We start from the raw sequence: 20473 nt of genomic DNA on the forward strand, positions 1-20473 counted from the left end.
CAAAAGTCTGACAAACATCAAGAAATGTATGGCATGTCTTCAGAAAAGTCTAAGTTGAGAATATTACCAGGAGATTTCGTGCGAATCAAGTTTGGACGAAATGTTAAGAAGGGTGACTCTAAATACAGCAGTCCTGTCAAGGTGATACAAGTGTTCAGGAGAGCGGTTAGAGTTGCGGGAGGATCAGTATGGAATTTGGATAGGGTTAGTAAATGGATGTGGAAAGGTAAGAATGAAGGAAATATGCAAGTCAAATTGGAGAGACGAGTGAGTGATTTATTTGGTGATGACCATATTCTAAATAGAATTGAGAATGTGAATGGTGACTTTGTGAGACGAATTAGTGAAGCAAACATACAACGACAACAAGGAGGTGAGGTGTTTGAAAGTAGGATTATCCGTAGTTCAAGAGAAAGAAGGTTACCGTTCTGGCCCAGAGATTATGACATGCATAGTTAATTTAACAAATTTATGCAAAGGTAATCTTATTCAGTTTGTTTTCAATTCTAATTGTAACTGTATAACAAATTTATGTAACGGTAATTTCATTCATTGTATTTCCAATATTGATTGTAACTTTATGTGATTGTGCACAAATGTTTTTATGTGTGTAAAATAAGTTTCTTCTTCTCCTGTTTCATATTAAGGGGGGGATGATGTAGTATTCTAATGACTTGTTTTTATGGAAGTGCCGCGGCTCCCCGCCTGCGCGTAAGAGAGAATGTTTAGGAGAGCGTGATGAGAGTTTGAATGACGGTTGGAGTGGATGTCGAGTGGACGAGGAGGGCGGCAGTGCGGGGCGCCGGCTAATGATATATAATTTAAATAAAGAAAGGTTAAGACTTTTACCTCTCATGTCCAGCATACTTCACCATTCTTGTATGAACTGTATATCATATTACAGTGATATCGAAAGTAGCCATATTTGTCTTAGTGTACTGAGGAACAATGCCGTTTCGTCAAGGAGTAAAAGGTCGTGTGCCATCACTTTCTGTGATGTCACTTGGGGGAAGGGTTAAATGTCATTTCTTCATGTGATGTCATCAGAGGTCATGAGATGTCAAATCTGCTACCCCTAGCATGTTGGTGAAATGACGTCCCTGGGTCCAGCAACTGCCAGAATGCGTCCACTGAAAAAGAAGGTGACCCGAGGGTATCCTGCAACCCAGATTGTCAGCAGACACCTCCTCCAGTATGCCTGGGGGTTGCTGCAGCCCCTCCCGTGTTGAGCATCACACAGGGTGCTGCAGGCCATGCACTGTAAAACCAGTCCAGACAGGGGCGGGCGAAGCAGAGGCACCTGATCACTAGAAATAGGAGGCTCGTGTGTGATGCCTGCTTGAGACATCCCTTCGTGCAGGATGGGAGGTGCACCACGAATGGGTGACAGCGTACGGCTGCTCATTATATAATACGTTCGATGGTGGGGGCTGTGTGATATCACCCCGGGGGCGTACGTGTGTTGCTGGTTGTGGTCGGGGTGAGCTCGGAATGGATGACAGGACTCTTGGATGACGAAAGCGCGCTCGCTCTCCTACCGGTTCCCATGGAGACGCGCAAGAGCTGGAGCCACTGCCGCTACCATTGAGCAGAGGAGCATCATCAGCACCAGCAGCTGCGGCAGCGCGAGGAGTCCGCGCGCCGCTCTAACGGCCGCGCCAGCGCAAGGCGGCAATCAACGGCCGCTGCGCGAGGCGCCCGCCATGGACCTGCAGGACTGTGGCGCAGAGACCCCAGACCCTCCGCCCGGCAAGATGAACCGCACTGCCTTCAAGCTGTTCGTGAAGCGCAGGTCTGGCAGCGCCATGCCCAGCATCTTTGGTGTTCGCAGCAAAGGCGAGGCGACCAAGGGGAAAGGGCTGCCCCGCAGTCAAACACACGACGGGCTGGCTGCTGAGGCGGGATTGGACAGCAGCAGGAAGGTGGAGAGCACACCGGCCGAGCCGCCGCTCGGCGCCAGCTTAGACGCCAAGCAAGCTCCGGCCCCGAGTGCCGCGCCCGCCAAGGCGCACGGATTCTTTTCCCTTCTTCGGAAGGGTAGCGGGGGAAGGGGCGAGCCGGCCCCTCAGCAGCTGCAAGGCAAGGATGGCAAACAAAGGCGTGGGGGCCTGCGGGGGCTGTTGAGCGGCATGCAGCGCTGGCGGCGGGGCCCCGAGCCGCTCCCTGGCGAGCCGCTCAGTGCCTCCCTGACCGCCAGCATGGAGCGCATCCCTGAGGAGCCCCCGCCGGCCCCCGAGGAGGAACCGCGGGAACCCGAGGAAGACGAGTCCCCGCTCTCCTCCTTACACATAGAGGACATCATACAAGAGGCCGAGGGCCGAGCTGGTGAGGAGGATTCACTCTGCCTGGGCCCAGAGGACGAGGAGGCCCCGGTGGAAGTGCTTCTGACGGGCTTCGAGGATGGGGAGGAGCACGTTGGCCCCCTGGAGCATGAGATGGAAAGAGGTCCCACAGAACATGAGAGCAGTTTCACCAAGGAGGAATTGGGGCCCACAGTGGATCCACTACCACCCCCATTGCAAAGTGGCACTTGTGTGGCGGCTTCAGAGCCTGCCCCTGCAGAATTGCCTGCTGGCCTCCTGTTTGCGGACGCAGCTTCCCTAAAGAGCTTTGACTCCTTGACCGGTTGCGGGGACATCACGGCGGAGCCCGAGGAGGAACGGGCTGGGGAGGTCGAGGACCCCCCTCCGCAACCTGAACCTGTAGCCCCAGAGCCAGCTATACGTCCACCGACCCTGCTTATTTACCAGGGGGGTGGTGAAGAGATGGCCAGCCCAGAGGGCGTGGATGACCCAGACCTGCAGGACTTCTGGAAGGCGCTGCCCTCCCCGAAGGAGCAGGTAGAGCGTAGCAGTGACAGCAAGATCCAGCTCATTAAGGACAGGGATTCAACAGCGCCCTCCCCCAGCCCTGTAGAGGATTCACCCTCCCCAGAACTTGTCAACACTTGCCACCTTCACGAGGAGAGCCTGCCTAGGGGGACCTGCAGTGGGGAGGCCCTGTATGACCTCTTTCCAGAGCCAAGTGAAGATCAGATACTGCCAAAGGTGGACCCCATCCTTGTGGCACCCATTAAACCCCTGTCACCGGTAACAGCCACATGTCCACTCAAAGTCAATACAGGTGGGCTTACCAAGGACTCCAAGATCCCCATCAGCCGTAAGCACCTTCCGGTGCACCCCCTGCCAACCCAGGCCCCCGATCCCTGTCCACAGCCTGCCCAGCAGCAGCCCAATAAAAGCGAGATACCACGAACAAAAATCCCAGTGTCCAAGGTATTGGTGCGGAGGGTCAGTAATAGGGTCATAACTGGCACAACATATAAGACTACAACTCCCCATGACACAGGTAGAAAATAGGCCAAAATGTCTAAGTTTACAACTAACCAGACCACTGAACTAGAACCAACTACTGAAAAAGTTTGCTACGTATACACAGTGGCAAATTAAATGGATAACGTGTATTAGGGGAGTCGTACTTTTCATATTCAAAACCCTCCATTAACAATTTAGCACTTCTTCAGAAAGCACTGAACTCCCAGTGCTCACATCTCTGTCTGGGCACCAAAATGCAAAGCCCACAAGAGTTCATCGAAGGCATGTCTAGGGTTTGGAGAACCATTCCAACAAGATGTTCTTGCATAGACTTGCCTTGCCTTTTGTTGGTTGAACCTTGTAATGGAATGTGTTCACGCTCAGAACATCTAACATGCTCTTAAATCACAGTGGCCCAGAAACAGCTAACTGCCAGAAGTGATTGCACCACGGCGCTGAGCGGTTGATTCCCTTATCTGTCCCTTTTGTTCCACACTGCAAAGAGGTGGATTCGTTCAACTGATTTTTTTGAATGGGGGATAGTTGGGATGAAACGCACCCAGGCAAAGATTCAGATGTGCTGGTATAGCTTCAATATTTGTCCACACTGCCTAATCCGGATCAGGGAAACATAACTAAAGTCAAATGCACTTTGAAGCATTTATGCAAAACAATCTCAATAGACATATATTGTTTAATAGGTTCGTTTAATGCATTACGTTTTATAGAAACCTTTCTTCCAACGTTACTTGTAGGAAAAGAAGACAATGATTTTTACAAATGTACACATTTTATAAGGAAGATCAGCCTTGTATGGGTAAAGCCACAATCCACAAACCCAGGTCACTTTTAAAAGGAGTTCTTACACAAAGCTGTTTTGCAAACTGTAAATAGTCTATGATCACAGTCACCCACTGTTACACGACAGATACAGCCCCATGCTAATTCTTGTACACATTGTTTTGTAGCGAATAGTGTTTAGACACCTCCCACATGTAGTTTTTGGAAATGGAAACAGGCTCACCCCAAATACAGAAAGCTAGGTATTTTTTTTATCAACAATTCTTATTCATTGTGTAATGATACAACACTTTGCGAGATAACCTCGGCAGCTGACTTTCTTCTTAAATTTCTTAGACTTTAGAGTGCAGAACGCTGTTCTGTTTGGAGATATATGCATGTTCGGATGGGAAGTGAATGTGATTTAAGTGGAGAGAACCAAGTTTTATGTTTTACTGACAGGTACTGTGTTGTGGTAAAATTTGCACCACCTGGAGCCCAAGCAAATTGTCTACGTTCATTTAGGAGATGTGTATTTCTATATTGGGATTGCACTGTATATCGTGAATTAAATTGTTGGAGTAAGCCTTTGAGGAGCACCTAAACATTAGAAGCTTGGAATTATCGTTTCACTTTCTTGGTTTTCACATTTTACTTTTTTTCCTTGTACTGTCAAATTGTGGTATTTTAGATCCACGTTCTTACTAATGACGCGCACGTTGCAATTGACTGGATACACCTGTTTCAATTTCAGACCTGATCTTGAAACACAGCCAGTAATGCAAAAACAAAATGAAATGACCAATATCTTTCCTTTCTTCACTTCAGATTTAACATTCACATAGGTGATTGCCATTTTTAAAATAACTTTAATATTAATCACATATATATAAATGTATGAGATGCTACACTACACGGGCCGCTTTTAACCTTTCCACTGTTTTTTAGTTATACAATATCATAAGTGTTTGTGATGAAGGTTGATGCAGACTGTCCATTGCACCTCCCTGCTGCCCCCCACAGACAAGGGGGAGCAGCTTTATTTAATATCTAGATTTAAAATGGGAGATTTGAAAAATGGAAAGGACTGGTAGACCTATATATATATATATTTTTTTTTTTTGCAGAAGGGACATAGAATTGTACTATTTTGGCTCATTACTGTATAAAATATTATGGAATTAGTGGTATTTCATTTAGGGGAAGCCAGACTGAACATATTCTCTTGTAGTGCACATTATATGCAGGTTTTATTTCGTCTCTGGCATACCTGTAGTTGCAGTTTGCTGAAAGACAGCTACACTTTTTTTTTGGTGGGGCTATATTGTCTTGCTATCATTGCCTACCATAATTTCTTGCTTCCTTCTGAACTGAAGTTTTGTTCTCTTCAGGCTTCCACCCTATTTGTATTTCACGTACTCATTGTGCACTGTCTCTTAATAAAGCGTGGTGGTAGGTGGGCACATTCAGTCCGCTCTAAAGAGCGGGGAGCTATAGGCTGTGTTTGAGTAAATCAAGGGATAGATTGTGTTCAGGATGTGACATTAAGGTAACTGTAAATTGTTCTTGACAACACAATATATCTAACAAAATAAAAAGTAACAGTTGGAGAAGACTTTACTGGTGCCAATGACGTCCATGCCTGTTTTGAAAGCCTTGGTCATAATGGAAGGGCATATTTGCTTTGTTTTTGTCTCGGTTATTCATGTTAAAATGGAAATCCCGTAATTCCAGTTACCTGAAGTGGGGACCGTTCATGTGGAGAGATGGGGAAAAGAGTGCTTAAGCAGATGTATGTACAAAGAAACTGCATAATTATTCGAAAGAGTATTATCAGAATCCTCTCCATTTATTAGCTATGAAATGTAAACTTTTATTGATGGTAAATTCGTAATAGATAAGTCCACAGATACCATAGACTAGTTTAGTTTAGCTAAACACGTGTCTTTAAAAACAGTAGGTTGGACAGAGACATTTGCCTACATGTAAAACATTGTTTGTCTCAAAAAAATTTTTTGTAACAAATTGCCCGGGTTGTGAGTGATTTTTGTTTTCACGCTTTTCATTGCAATACTGTATATTTAACTTTTTTATTTTTATTATTTTCTCAACATGTAAAAAATGTCTGATCCAATTTTAATTTTTTACAGTGTAACACTGACTTTCTCACTGAAGGAATAAAGTTTGCTATAAGAGACATGGTTTTCAATTGGAGATCCAACCTGTCTGTCAATGTATTGTCATGATATGGTGACACATTTGTAACTGTACCACACACATGCAGGCCTTGCGTAGAAAAGACAAATGGTTTAAATGCTCTTATTCATCAAGACGTGCCCCATAAACTAAACAAGTAAAGATCCTTACTAAATTATTAATCGGATTTGAACAACGTAGTACCTTTTTTATATCTTATGTGTTCAATCCGTGGATCATTAAATCCAAATACAGTTTCAGGTTTTTCTTTATTAAAAAAAAGAATGGTGGTGTTCAATTTTTGCAGAAGTGAGTCCAATCGTAAATATCAGTAAAGCCTGTTGACTGATGGTGTAATAGCCATTACCTGCCTGCTAAGCTCGTTGCCGGTAGGTGTGGATGGCATATATAGAAGTGTTTTGATGGCACCTGGCGTAAGGGCTGTTAGAACATTTCACTCTACTAAGAAAAAAATGATTTACATTGGAATGCTGAGGCAGGGCAAAATAACATATGGCCCTTGTCGCTCCTAATTTTGAATGATCTCTTTACCTTGTATGTTTTGGTCCTCTAAAGTGAGAACCACAAGGTTGTAATTGGCAGTAGTGTGCTAAAGAAATCCTGCCTACAATAGCAATAGATCCTTTCTTTCCATTAAGAGTGTAAAGCTTGGGAAGGGACACTTATAGTATATTGTATTGTTGCTACGCATTTGGAATTCCAATGAAGTTAGTCTGATAATGATTCTTGTTCTTGCGTGATAGTTCTCATTTTGTATGTGATATGCAAACCATGTACTTTTCTAGACGCGGATGTTCTGGAAGAGAGCCTCGTGACCTTCATTTCTAATTTATAATTTCCATATAATATGAAGTGTCAGAAAATCTTTAACCAACGTACAGCCCATATTTTTCTGTATAGTGTGTGCATGTGTTTGTGCCTATACATGCGTGATTAAAATGTTATCGAAAATATTCTTAAATATTGCTTCCTAACCAAATGTCAGCTTGTATACAATTGAACTGGGAATCGGAGGAGGTGCTCATTTGGGTACTAATTCGGAACATTTAATAAAATTGTACAGGGGCAAGTATAGCTGGGCCTGCCTCTAGAAGCATTACTGTAGAAATGTATATTTCAATCGTAAGTAGTGATAAGAAGATTCACTAACAGTTCTGGTGAGACCCGGATTGAATTAAATGGGTTTTGGATGATTGATGGCTACTTAACCGTAATGGTCCTCGAAATATTATTAAATCTGCCCTACTCCCTTCTGAAAGCTGATTTATTGAAAACATCACCCTGGGATAGTATGCTAATATGCTGAATTGATGAAAGTGTTGTCGCCTTATTTTGTATTATGGTTGTCATTTCTTTCCTTGTTTTATGGTCTGTAATTTTGTTGTCCAATGTTTTTCTTTAAATTGTTTATATCCAAATTGGAGTCTTTTCTTCTCCTCCATATCATTTCCCTGTTACCTTACCCCACAAGCTAGTTTATTCAGTACCCTGAGTCGGTGTGTGCCACTGCCTTGTTTTATTTGATGCTTCCCAGTTAATGCTAGTTTTCCACGCTCCATGCCATTTTATTTCCAGATTTCCTTGCCTTATCTGAGACCTTCTGTAAAAAAGCGATTGCTTTAAATCTGCTCTTCCCTACTGACTCGGTGCTCTCATTTCTTAGCATACAGAGCAGACTTCTTTAATAGAATAGTGTTCCAGAAAGTGACAGAAGAGCTGGGACTCTTTGGCCAGTGCATTTTTTTCTTCTTTTTTTTTTTTAGTAACTTCAGACAAACTTATGTATTTTAAAATCTGAAATAATTGCACCAAAATACTGTGAAAATATGTCTCTGCGTAAAAGAGAACGACTAATCCTATTTAGCAAGCAGGGAGCTGGCCAATCCTGCTGCATTCTCAAACTCTCCTGTCCCCTCCCCCCGCCTGGCCCGCTGCACGGGCATGGCCTCTCATTTCACTACTAAAACTCAGAACATCCTTTCCACCCTCACTTCCTCTACTACTTCTGACCAGTCTGAGGCCGTCTCTCCGCCTCCTTTCTCCTGTTCACCCCAGATGATCTAGACAAGTCTGGTCTATGAAAGTCTCACCAAATCAGGTTCCCCCTGTTCATCCAGAACAATCAAGGACCAAATCGACACTGCAACCTTCCTCTCTCCCTTAAGCACTCTTGTGCACCCCCTTGTAAGTAAGCCCTCGGCCGATCCTTCCTCTCCGGCTAACTATTGCCTGATCTTCATCACTCCTTTCCAGGGCAAACTCTTGGAAAAGCTCGCCATCCCCCAGCTTAATCTACAGACTGAATCTTTTGGTTGCCTCCATGACCACCAGTCTGGCGTCGAGCTGCCAGAAGCACGGGCACTTTTCTCCTGAGCACCTGTGAAGACTTGCTCTCAAGTCCTGACTCTAATCTCCCTTCTGTCCTCATCCTCCTCGATCTATCCTATGCTTTTGACACGGTCAACCATGCCATCCTGCTCAATCATCTCCACAACATCCTTGGTATTACTGATCAGACTGTGGCCTGGTTGACCTTCTTTCTTACCGACTGACACTCTCAGGTCCAATTGGGGGTCTTACTCTCTTCTATCCCTCTCTACTTGTGGTGTTCCCCAGGGGACTAACCGCTCTCCCTGGCTCTTAGCACTTCCTGATGCCTCTTGCCCACTGCATCGCTACTTTCTGCTCCAATTTTCAATGTTATGCGGATGACACTCGGCTCTCTTTCAGGCTCTCCTCAGCTACCTCTGCTTCTTCTCTTATACCAGACTGTCTGGCTGCAATTCAGGAATGGTGTGTCACCAATGATCTCTGCCTTAATGCCAGTAAGACTGAGATCTTCCTCATTGGGACAACTGCTCCCTCCTTGCCGCTCTCTCTCTGGCCGCCCAATCTGGGCCCTCTTCTTGCTCCTTTGTGTGAGGCTAAGACCCTTGCTGTCCTCTTCGACTCCACCCTCTCCTTCTCTCCTCACATCTCTGACTTCTCTAAGAAGTCAAACTATCAGCTGCACATTCTCAGAGCTATTGTTCCTTTTCAAACTGAATCTCACTGTTTACAGAGCTCTGGTCCTCTCTAGGCTGGACTATTGCAACAGACTCTTTCTAAATTTTTCTGCCTCTAGCTTCGATCTTTACAACTTATTTATTTTATTTATATATTTCTAAAGCTCCAAAAAAGCCTGCGGGCATCAGTGCCCTATGACAAAAACACAGAGGAACAGACCATCAAAAATGACGAGAGTGAACAGAAAATTAGATGCCAGGATCTGAGTGTACATTGCGCTCAGTAATGAGAAAACGTTTTAAACGGGTGCGTTTTTAGTGCTTTCTGGAAGCTTTTCAAATAGCTGTCTTCCGCCAGCATAGAGGGCAAGAGATTCTTTTCCAAGGCCTTTTTCCTGTTTGTATCTAGGGCACAGGATCTGCCTTTTTCCAGACGAACGTAATGCTCTGCCTGGCTGGTATTGAGGAATCCGATGTTTGTTTTACGGGCGCAGTACCATATATGCATTTTATGAGCCAGTGCCATGGTTTTGAAAAGAATTCTGTCCTGAATGGCTAACCAGTGAAGTTTTTTCAGGGAAATAACACATGTTTGCATTGTTTTGTGTCACTTGACACTTACCCAAATTGGTGCTAGAAGCACCAACCAACAGAGAGTTACAGTAGTCCATTTTGGACAGTATATTGGCTCTGGCGATAGTTGCTACGTTATTCTGAGATACATAAGGTTGAATATTTCTCAGAAGATGGAGAGAGTAATTGCAGCTTTTTATGATCTGGTTGACGTGAGCATCGGATGCTAATGAACCTCTAAGTATACTCCAAGCGTTTTTACGTTATTCAAAACGGGAATACTGGTGTTATTAGTTTGGAATTTGCAGTAGTTTGGGTCCAATTTAGTTAGAACGGCTTGTGAGCCAAAAATCATTAGCTCCATTGTATCTCAGTTTATAAAAAGCCAGTTATTAGCCATCCAGGTTTCGGTGAGCTGATAAATGTAGTGTAATGCAGCCGCATCTTTTTCGTAGACACTTGTTATTCCAAGCACCAACTGTGTGTCTCCCGCGTAGTTTGTGCAAACACCCCCCAGGTCTGTAGTAATATGCATAATGACCTGATGTAAAGGTTAAAGAACAGCAGTGATAAGCTTACCCCCTCCGGAACACAACACCAGATTGATGATTTAGGTGACTGTGCCACCCCACCCAGAGGATACAGGCTTCCCTATCCGAGAGAAGTGAGAGGAACAAGTCCAGTGCTTGCTCACAACATTGAACCTATTGACCTGGGGTGTACTTCAAAATGCTGTTGTTCACCGAATCGAAAGCGGCGGATAAGTCCAGCAGCGTTAACATACCCAATTTACCTTCCTCAATAAGCTGGAGCACATGGAACTGCAGATCTAAAAGAGCGTTCTCCGTGCTGTAGTTGGGTCTGAAACCTGATTGTTTGGTGTGCATAATGTTTTCCATTTCAACAAAAGAGTGATATTGCTTATATGCAGCATTGTCCAAGATTTTGAGGAGTATTTTGCAGCTTGTGATTGGTCTGAGGTTCTTAAGATCTTTAGGGTCTAGATCTGGCTTTTTTTGGATGGGTGTCATTTCAACGGTTTTAATACTAACAGGCGCTCTCTGTCCCAAAAGAAGCATTGACGAATCTAGTCGGGAAAGGTGAGAACATTTCCTTGTGATCAAGAATTATTTTGGATGGAATAGTGTTTTCTGTGCATTTGGTTGGTTTGATGGATTGAAGAATGTCATTATTTTCCAATCTTGTCAATTTGAAAATGGGGTGCAGCTGCCTGGTAGTATTATGCTCTTTCTGGCCTATAGTATTTGTGTCATTAGCCTGTATGATGTCTTTAATTTTTGTGCGGGATCTGGTGATTTTGTTGTCAAAAGCTGCTTGAACTGTTATTGTATCTTCTGTAGTAGGTGTAAATGGTAGCTGAAGAACACCTGGTTTCTCTAGGGATCTGACGATCTTGAACAGCTTTCTAGACCTGTTTGATGCTTTTTCAATTTCCTCATTGTAGAAGTTTCTTTTGTTGTCAATCACCCTATTTTTGTAGATTTTATCTGCTTGTTTTTAGCTGACTCGGATTGACTTTTGATCCAGGTGGATTCCAATCTCTGTTTCTCCTTTTTTAGGTTATTCAGTTCTTCATTAAACCCTTTCTGGTTAGTTGGATTTTCACGATATAAGCCTGTTTTTCATAGGGGCCACACAGTCAACTAGAGCAGGGAAATGTTCTTGATATTTTCTTTTACAGAGATCCTCTGCGTAGTCGTCATCTGAAGAGTCCTTTATGATTGGATTGAGGCTAGAAGAGAGTGTAGCAGAATTAAGATTTTTTATAATTCCTGCTGGTGATTAGTTTGGGGGGGGTTAAGAGGTTTTATATGTTCACCTGGTAACTGTAAAGTCCATTCTAAGGAGTGGGCATCTGACCATCTACAAGGTAGAGTCAGGAGTCCTTGAACAATTAAGTTGATGGTACATATCCAATCAAGAATGTGATTTTTCTACTATGTGTGGGGTCATTGTTAATGACTTGCATTATTCAAATCCCTTTCAAGTTGGATGGCCTCTTTATCACTTTTGTCTACTTTCCACCTATTTGTCAACTAGAAGTGTGTCTCTGTTCGTGCCTTCCAGAGTACTCAAGATTTGATTAAGTTCCTCGTTAAAGTTGGGCATAGGATTTGGTGGCCTATATAGAAGGACCATGTTGATAACTATTAGGGGTGGGGCAGAATTTTACCAGGAGTATATCGCCCTCTGGTCAAGATATTGGCGCAGAGAACACGCCCAATTCTGTGCGGGCAATTATGGCAACACCCCCCCGGGCCCCCAACTCCAGATTCTGTCTTTACAGAGAATGGAGTAACCAGTCGGGACAGTTAAGCTAATGGCTGAGCCGCTGAGGTTGTTTATCCATGTCTCAGTGAGACACAATATATCCAGAGTCTTGTCAATAATCATGTCATGGATATTAGTAGTATGGTTTTTTAACAATCTTGTGTTTAGGAGTCCCATTTTTAGTGAGGTCGTTTTGGTCAAGAGCGAGTTGGTACTGCTTTGGGCCTCCGGTGTAGATTCTTGTTTTAAGGTGTCTACTGGTTGTGGGTGGACTTGGGGGGAGGTCAGTGTGGTTGTTTCAGTCAATGGTTGTGGAATTGTCTGTTTCTAGACCGTTGGTTGTTGAGTCATGAAGTCTTGATCTGGTTTAGAAGGTTTCAGTCTATTGATAAATGCAATCTGATTTGCACGGAGGACTGCTAAAGAAAGGGATTCTCATATTAGGCATCCCATGATGATGTGGGTAACCGATAAGATGCTAAAAAGTAGTCAGGAAAATACCTGGGAGAACAGGACAACTTGAACCTATCCAGAACAGGACTGCAAGACTTGATCTTGGCCTCAAGCTGAGGGATCGTATCACTCCAGCTCAGAAATCTCTTCACTGGCTCTCCGTGGCTGCAAGGATCAACTTCAAGACCCTCTGCATCACCCACAAGGCTTTCTGGGGTCTGGGACCGCTCTACCTCCAACCTTCTCTTCCAAAACATCTTAATTTGCGGGCTCTCCGCTTATTCACCTCCAACTCTCTGAGGGTCAGACGCTTCTCCAAGCAGAGAATTGGGGGCAGATGTATCTCCTTGGCTGAGGCCTCCCTCTGCAACAACCTCTCTGCCTCTCTCAAACTTGAGCAGAACCACCTCTGGTTCCGGAAGCAACTAAAGACCTCCCTTTTAGCTTCTGCTTTCTCTCTTTCTCTCCCTTGCTGATGCACCTGCCTGTTCTGCGCACTGATCACCTGGTCACCCTCTGAACTCGGGTCCAGGCTCCTGCATGTCCAGTTGCTCTTGCACTGTCTCCGGGGTCCCCAGCACTTAAGGGTCTGTATCTACAATCCTACAGTTCCTTCTCTCTGCACATATGAGCCACCCACTGGCTGCACTTCTGAGTTAACTGCACTTCCCCTGCGCGATTTGAATGACACAAGGCCTAGTAAGATCGTTAATTTGTCCTCCCTTTGTTTCCCCCTCCTTGTCTTGTCGTGCCTAGAAGCACTTTTGTACGGGCGCGTTAGAAATGCCATATCATATCATTTTAAACCCCAGTCTCCCAAATGTTTTTGTTTACAAGAAAACCAATGGAATCCCTTGTACTTCCTTGAAGAATGTAAAAAAAAGTGACCTGGTAGCATTTCTGTCGAGCGAAAAGACCAAAGCGGGAAGGGCTACACACTATTAAAGAGTAATATAACTGTGTCAATTGTTCATAGCGTATGAATGTATACTAATCATCAGCGTTTCTTTACATACATTTTCTGTTAGTAAACATTGTTTATTTATAATCCAGACATTTGCCAAATGGCCAATGCTTTTCCGACATACAAAGGTCCTTTTTCAGGGCATCGCCTATCAAATGAAATGCAAAACAAATACATGGTGACCTCACTGAAAAAATCATATAGCAACTCCAATAATAAACATAAATTGGAATATTTTTACACTGTGTGAGTAGGTGTTTTGAGGGCATGCACCTTGGAATATTTTTTAGTTTTAATCAACAGGAACACTGTTCATATACAACTCCAACTTTCAATAAATGCTGATATTCCCTTTTACAAAAAATAACATGCAACAGCACCAACATATAACAACCAGTTTAATCGTTCAGTTTGTTTTAGCCTAATCAGTCATCACTGCAATTTCTTTTCAATGGACTTGGACTCTGTTGGTTCACATGCATTTTTAAAAAATAATAATGCCTTATTCCGCTTTTGTTTTAATGACTAAATATAGAGTTTATTTGGCTTTTATATAATATAGGACTCCCATTGATTTTATGTGGTGAAAACATTGAAAGGGAAAGATATTTATGACTTTAGTTATTCGGTAGGCCACTGGGGTCAGAGGTATTCTTTTGTTTTTTTGTATTAGAATTGTTGAAAAGATCACAGCACCAAACCTTTTCCGGATTGTCAGAGAATTTAAACAATACACAATGTCCTTTTTATCTCAGTTTTATTGATATGATGTTGTCACACTTTACCGTGGGAATAAGAGTACACGTAGGCAAAATTAACTCTTTCAACACAACTTTAATTAAAACTCTGTTACTTATGAAAAGGATACGGTAGCAAGAAGATTCTTTCAAAAGACTGCAGGGATTCTCCTCATATTAGCATAGGAAACGTAGCAGCCAATATACACTTATCTTTTCCCATACTGTAGTCTTTTAAAAACAGAAATATCAAAAATCCTCTCATATAGAAGTAGACTGATTCAAATAGTCTTTTGTTTTTACTCAAATGTCTACTGCACAGTTCCTATCTTGTTTGCTGAACAATCTGGTACTCTGCTAGTGTTTCCACCTTCAACTGGCTCAGTGTAACAACGTTTCTCTATCTAAGAAGTTCGTAATATCAATCCTTAGTTCTTTAATTAGGGTGAAAAGCTTTTAACTTTGTATACTGCAAGATACAGCGTATTAGTGTGTCTGATTTGTAGGTTTTATTACTTTTGGAGTGCTTCAGCAAGCCACACCCACCTTCCCTACCGTTGGGAGTGCCTTCTCCACAGGTCTCTTCAGGTTACTGCTCTTTGTCAGCTTCACAGATGAAGTGGACGAGTCGGCGTACGTTTACCTTCTCAAACACTGACAGGCCCCCGCCTCCTCTGCTCTCCTTCGCTCCGTGGCTCTGTGTTAATTTCACAGCTGACAGCGTCAAGCCGCGTACACTTCCCTCAACGGTGCTGTCAATTTCAAGCCCTGCCTCCTCAGCTTCTCTTCGGCCAGCGTCTCACCGTCAAACACTCAGCTGGCAACTATGAGGGACGAGCGATCAGCTTCCTTATAATTGCTTATTACAACTGTTTATTATGGCACAATGATCTGTCTCCCTTCATATGTTATGGTGGAGCTCCGTTAATAAGCCCACTCGTAACTGACATTTTCTTCTTCAGCCTCAGCTGTCCTAGCAACAAAAACAAATCAAGCCCCATTAAAGAAAACAATGCCTATGATTTTTATTTTTACTTCTGAATAATGTAGATGTCCATCACTCTGGAAACTCCCGCCCCTTAATATTAACCTTTTATCTTCTGCCTAAGCTGTAGCCTGTTATTGTTGGAGCACACCCTGGGGACAGACCCTTCGCACACCCCCCCTTCTGGGCCCTTACATTTGGGAAGGGCATGAGCATGTGACAAGAAGTCAGCTTGGGCCATCAAGCGACCCGGTTGATGAACAGTTTGAAAAGAGAAGGGCTGGAGAGAAAGGAACCATCTTAAGACTCTCTGGTTGGTGTCTTTGTTTTGTGTGAGCCACACCAGTGGTGCATGATCCGTTACCAAAGTAAAATGTCTTCCTAATAAATAATACAAGTGTCCCGATGGCCCATTTACTGCTAGAGATTCTTTTTCAATAGTTGCGTACTGTAATTCATGTGGAAGTAGTTTTCTGCTTATAAACAATACAGGTCTCTCCTCTTTCCCTTGGTTTTGATACAAAACTGCCCCAAGACCTGTTGCAGACGCATCAGTATGTAAAAAGAAAGGGTCTGCATAATCAGGAAAGTGAAGAACAGCTTTATCTGTTAAGAGCTTCCTTCAAGAAATTGAAGGCTTCTTCGGTCTTCTCATTCTGCCACTCTCTTCTCAAAGGAGTTGATTTTTTCAAAAGGTCCGTTAGAGGAGCTGCTATGGTTGAAAAGTGAGGAATACATTTTCGATAGCATCCCACAAACACCGGGAATGCTCGGACCTGTCTGGCATTCCCTGGAAACTGTAATCGTCGAATTGCTATTAACTTTTCCTCTTGCGGTCTGATAACTCCCTGTCCGACATAATAGCCTAGATATTGTTTATGAAAATTGGCTATATGTGTTTTATTTGGATTAACATGAAGGCCTGCCTGCTGTAGGGACTTTAGGAGAGCTTCCAGATGAGAGAGATGTTCGGACCAGGACTGACTGAATACGATAATGTCATCCAGGTAAGCCCCAACATATTGTTCATGACCCTTGATAAGGTAATTCACTAGTGTCTGGAAAGTTGCAGGAGCGCCATGCAGACCGAAAGGAAGAACAGTAAATTGATAAAGTCCCGCTGGTGTGGCAAACACTGTTTTCTCTTTATCCGGAGGATGTAAGGGTATCTGCCAATAACCTTTGGTGAGGTCTATAGTGGTCAAGAACTTTGCTTTTCCAAGTTTATTTAAAAGGTACTCTATCCTCGGCATTGGCTATGCATAACATTTTGAGACTTCATTTAGCTTCCTGAAATCCATACAAAAACGAACAATCACATCAGGCTTGGGAACTAGAACTACTGGAGAACACCAATTGCTGTGAGAAGGTTCTATCACTCTCAGATCTAGCATCTCTTGAACTTCTTGATTGATTGTTTGAATTTTGGCTTCCGGAATTCTGTAAGAACGCAACCTAACAGTAGTACCTGGTGGTGTCGTTATGTGATGGAAAGCGCGGGCGGTCCTCCCTGGAAGAGACGAAAATACTTCTGAGTATTTATCCAGCAAAGATGATAAATCAAGCATTTGGATTGGTGATAACTCTTAAGGCTTCTTTTCCAGAACTCTTTCCGGACTGGAAAATATTCTGCTTGCAGTTCATTAGTATTGATCATAGCCAAGGTCTGAATTGGTTGTACCCATTTTTTAAGTAAGTTCACATGGTAAGTCTGAACAGGTATTTATATCTCTGGTTGTCGAACCTTGTATGTTACTGGACCTAAGACCTCTTCCACTGTATACGGACCTCTCCAGTCTGCCAGCATCTTATTTTCCAAGGTGGGTAACAGCACTAACACCTGGTCCCCAACTTTGAAACATCGCAACCGAGTGTACTGATTACAATACTGTTGCCTCCCTTGAGCCTGGTGAAGATTCTCTGGCTATTGATTTCAACTTCTCTTCTCTCTCTCTCTCAACTGGCATGCATATTCGGTGAGGGAAATTTCCTGTGAGGGTTGTTCCTCCCAACTTTCTTTTAATATGTCCAATAATGTTCGTACTGGCATACCGAATAGAAGTTCAAAGGGGGAAAAACCAGTTGAGGACTGTGGAGTGTTTCGAAGAGTTAGTAATATCCAAGAAAAGATTCTATCCCAATTCCTCTCTCCTGGGGTAGTAGTTTTCCTAAACATCTGCTTAATTGTTTGGTTATATCTTTCGATGAGGCCATCTGTTTGAGGATGCTAGACAGCTGTTTTCAGATGTTCGATCTTAAGAGTCTCACAAACCTGTTTAAGAATGTTAGATAGGAAATTAGTTCCTCGGTCCGTCACAATCTCTTTAGGGATACCGACACGACTTATAAGTGTAATTAATACATCACAGATCTGTTGTGCATTGGTTGTCTTCAAAGGATAAGCTTCAGGATATCTAGTGGTATAATCCACTATTACTAGGATATACTTGACCTTGTGTAGAAGGATCAAGGGGACCCACAATGTCTATGCCGATACGATTAAATGGTTCATGGACTATCGGCATTGGTTGAAAAGGGGCTTTTGTTATATTAGCTCTATTTTTCTTCCGACATTCCTCACACCCTTGACGGAATCTGGCCACCTGGCTATATACTCCTGGCCAAAAAAACCTCACCAAAATCCTCTGGGTCATTTTTTCAGTCCCCAAATATCTTTCCCCAACCTGTAGATGCGCTACTTCTAATACCGTTTTGTAATATTTACGTGGGAGTAACAATTGTCGAATCGTTTAATCCCCTGGTCCTTTCGTAACTCAGTAATATAAACCCTTTTCTTGGATAAAATATGGTCCCCTTCAGTTGGGTTTTTTCCGGCACTCACTCAGGCATGTTTCAAGAGTGCATCCAACTCTTGTGCCATCTGAAAACTATCACCAACTTCCAGTCTTCAGCGATTGGCAAGACATTTTGTTCTCTCCATTCCTTCTTTAGACTTCTTCTGTTTGCTCTGCTCTTTTACTCTTCATCAGGGGGGCTTACGATTTCTTGGTCATAAAATGGGGCACTTTCTAACCAGCTCTTCTCCACATTTTTTACCAACTGCGAAAAATTAGGTACATCAGATCCGACTAGAAGGGGCTCCGGTAATACAGGCATTACAGCAGCTCTTATCCCTATTTTCTGCCCGGCCACCTTATCTGTGTTTCTTTTGTGGGATAAGTTTTCACATCCCCATGCACACATCGAATGGGTATCTTTTTACTGGATTCAGATATTTCACCTACCAGTTCCGAGGTGACCGCTGTCTGGAGACTCCCGGAATCTATCATTGCACGGGTCAGCTTTCCATTGACCTCTGCATCACACGTATACACATATGGAGTAGGAGTGTCACGGTATTAGTGATATGGCGGTACGATAACCTTCTTGCCATAGGACGGTTTATTATGGTTATCGTGGTATAGCAGGTGGAGTTAACTACACACATTTTCTTAAAAAGGTCATAAATTGACAGATCTGTCCTCGCAAACAAAACCAGGCACACAGGGCCAGAATTGGGCTTTTCAACATACTTTACACTGAAATGCCACCCCTTGCTTCCACCAAACAACACAAACACATGTGTGTAGAGGAGGGGGCGGGGGGAGCCTGCTGCGACTGGTAAAGCAAACTTAATGGCTTTTCTTAAGTGGTCATTTAGGCTTTTAGCTCCCCCACTGGCTACTGGTGAAGATGAACATGTTGCCACCTTGATAATCTGCATGCCACAGATCAATGGAGGCTGATTGTAGTATGCGCTTGTGTGCATACACACACATGCACTCTCTCTCTCTTTGTGTTATAGCCTTTAGTTTACTTGCTGGCCAAAAGGTGTTCAGTAATCACGGACATGTTACCCTTTGGTATGGCAGAAGGGAATACCCGCAGAGATGAGCGAATTTCGCGGTGTGACTTATTATATGTAAATTCAATGATAGAACCAGGGAAATCCCCCATTGTTATATGTTTAGAAAACATCCATTATATATATATAAACCCCAAAGCCGCCAACCCAAAGTAAATCCTTTTCCTGATTCGTACTGAATTTTATTCTTCCTATTGCTAACATATTGGTTTTGTCAGGCACGTGTGGGCTATGGAATGGCATTAAAAACTGCTCCAACTGAAACTACTTGTACCAAGAACTTTTTTTACATTGCCTTTTTGCATTTGAAGTTCTTTAACTTACTATTAAGTCAATGTTTTTTAGTTAACTTAACTAATACACAGGTAGGATTTTCCAGCTGTAGCAAGGTAGCATTTTGAAACTTGTCTCTGCACAGATTTAGCTGATCCTCCAGGAATCTAAGGTGGCTGCAGAATTGGTCTTTCATGGCGCTCACTCGTTGATCGCCTTGAATGAAAGAGTGACTAGTGGAAGTGTTATAATGCACATTTTGAGCAATGAGCTTGCTGCTCAGTCACAGGTCATCGCTTTGAAAATTGGCCTTGACTTGCATTTTTTTGGAACCACATGGCATGGCCATCCTGATCCCTTGCTGCGACAAAAAGTTTGTTTTGACAACTCTGTTTCCCATTAAAGGGAGAAAAGTCACTTGTGAGGTCTGAAAGCCCCTGTCATTGTGTTTCTTTTGTCAAAATGTCATAGCCAACACACACACCGAAAGGTTGCATAGTGATCTAATTACTATAGCTTGTTTAGCATCTGCCTGGTGTATTTTGAAGGTCTGATGTCAGAGTTGCCACTGACCATGTAATCCTAAAGGGACAGCGTTCAGTGGGCGCTGTTGATTTCTTTCTTGATTCTTGCAATACATGTTCATATACCTTCTTAAAGATGGTGGTAAAAAAAAATCTAAAACTTTGAAAATGACAAAGATAAAATAAATATCGGCACAAATATGGCCTAGACCGCCACCTCACCAGAGCCCCATCATTACTGTTTTCCCCAGGTCTCTGTGCATTAGGACCCTTGTTATGCAAGTTCAGAGGGAGAAATGCTTTCATGGGTGGTGTCACAAATGAAGAATAGAGCTAAGAAATATTTCACCCCCATTGCTCTGGATACTTCAAATTGAATGTAAAATCTGTCCTGCCTTCTTGAGTGCAGTGCCATATGCAGAAGATGGGTATGTGAAGGATCAAGCGAAGCACCAACACTAGTGCCAATGTGCAAATCTACACAAAGGACA

At 43.2% G+C, this 20473-nt stretch overlaps 1 protein-coding gene across 1 annotated transcript; it reads left to right on the forward strand.

Annotated features, from left to right (window-relative positions):
- The first annotated feature begins 1374 nt into the window (after nucleotides 1-1374).
- Nucleotides 1375-7264, forward strand: AMER2 (APC membrane recruitment protein 2). Its single transcript, XM_069639039.1, has one exon. It carries the CDS (start codon nucleotides 1512-1514, stop codon nucleotides 3357-3359), a length of 1848 nt encoding a protein of 615 aa, XP_069495140.1. The 5' UTR covers nucleotides 1375-1511; the 3' UTR covers nucleotides 3360-7264.
- Nucleotides 7265-20473: the final 13209 nt, after the last annotated feature.

Source organism: Ambystoma mexicanum, chromosome 7q, assembly GCF_040938575.1.
Source record: "Ambystoma mexicanum isolate Mex_15411 chromosome 7q, UKY_AmexF1_1, whole genome shotgun sequence".
In the NCBI taxonomy this organism is placed as follows: domain Eukaryota; kingdom Metazoa; phylum Chordata; class Amphibia; order Caudata; family Ambystomatidae; genus Ambystoma; species Ambystoma mexicanum.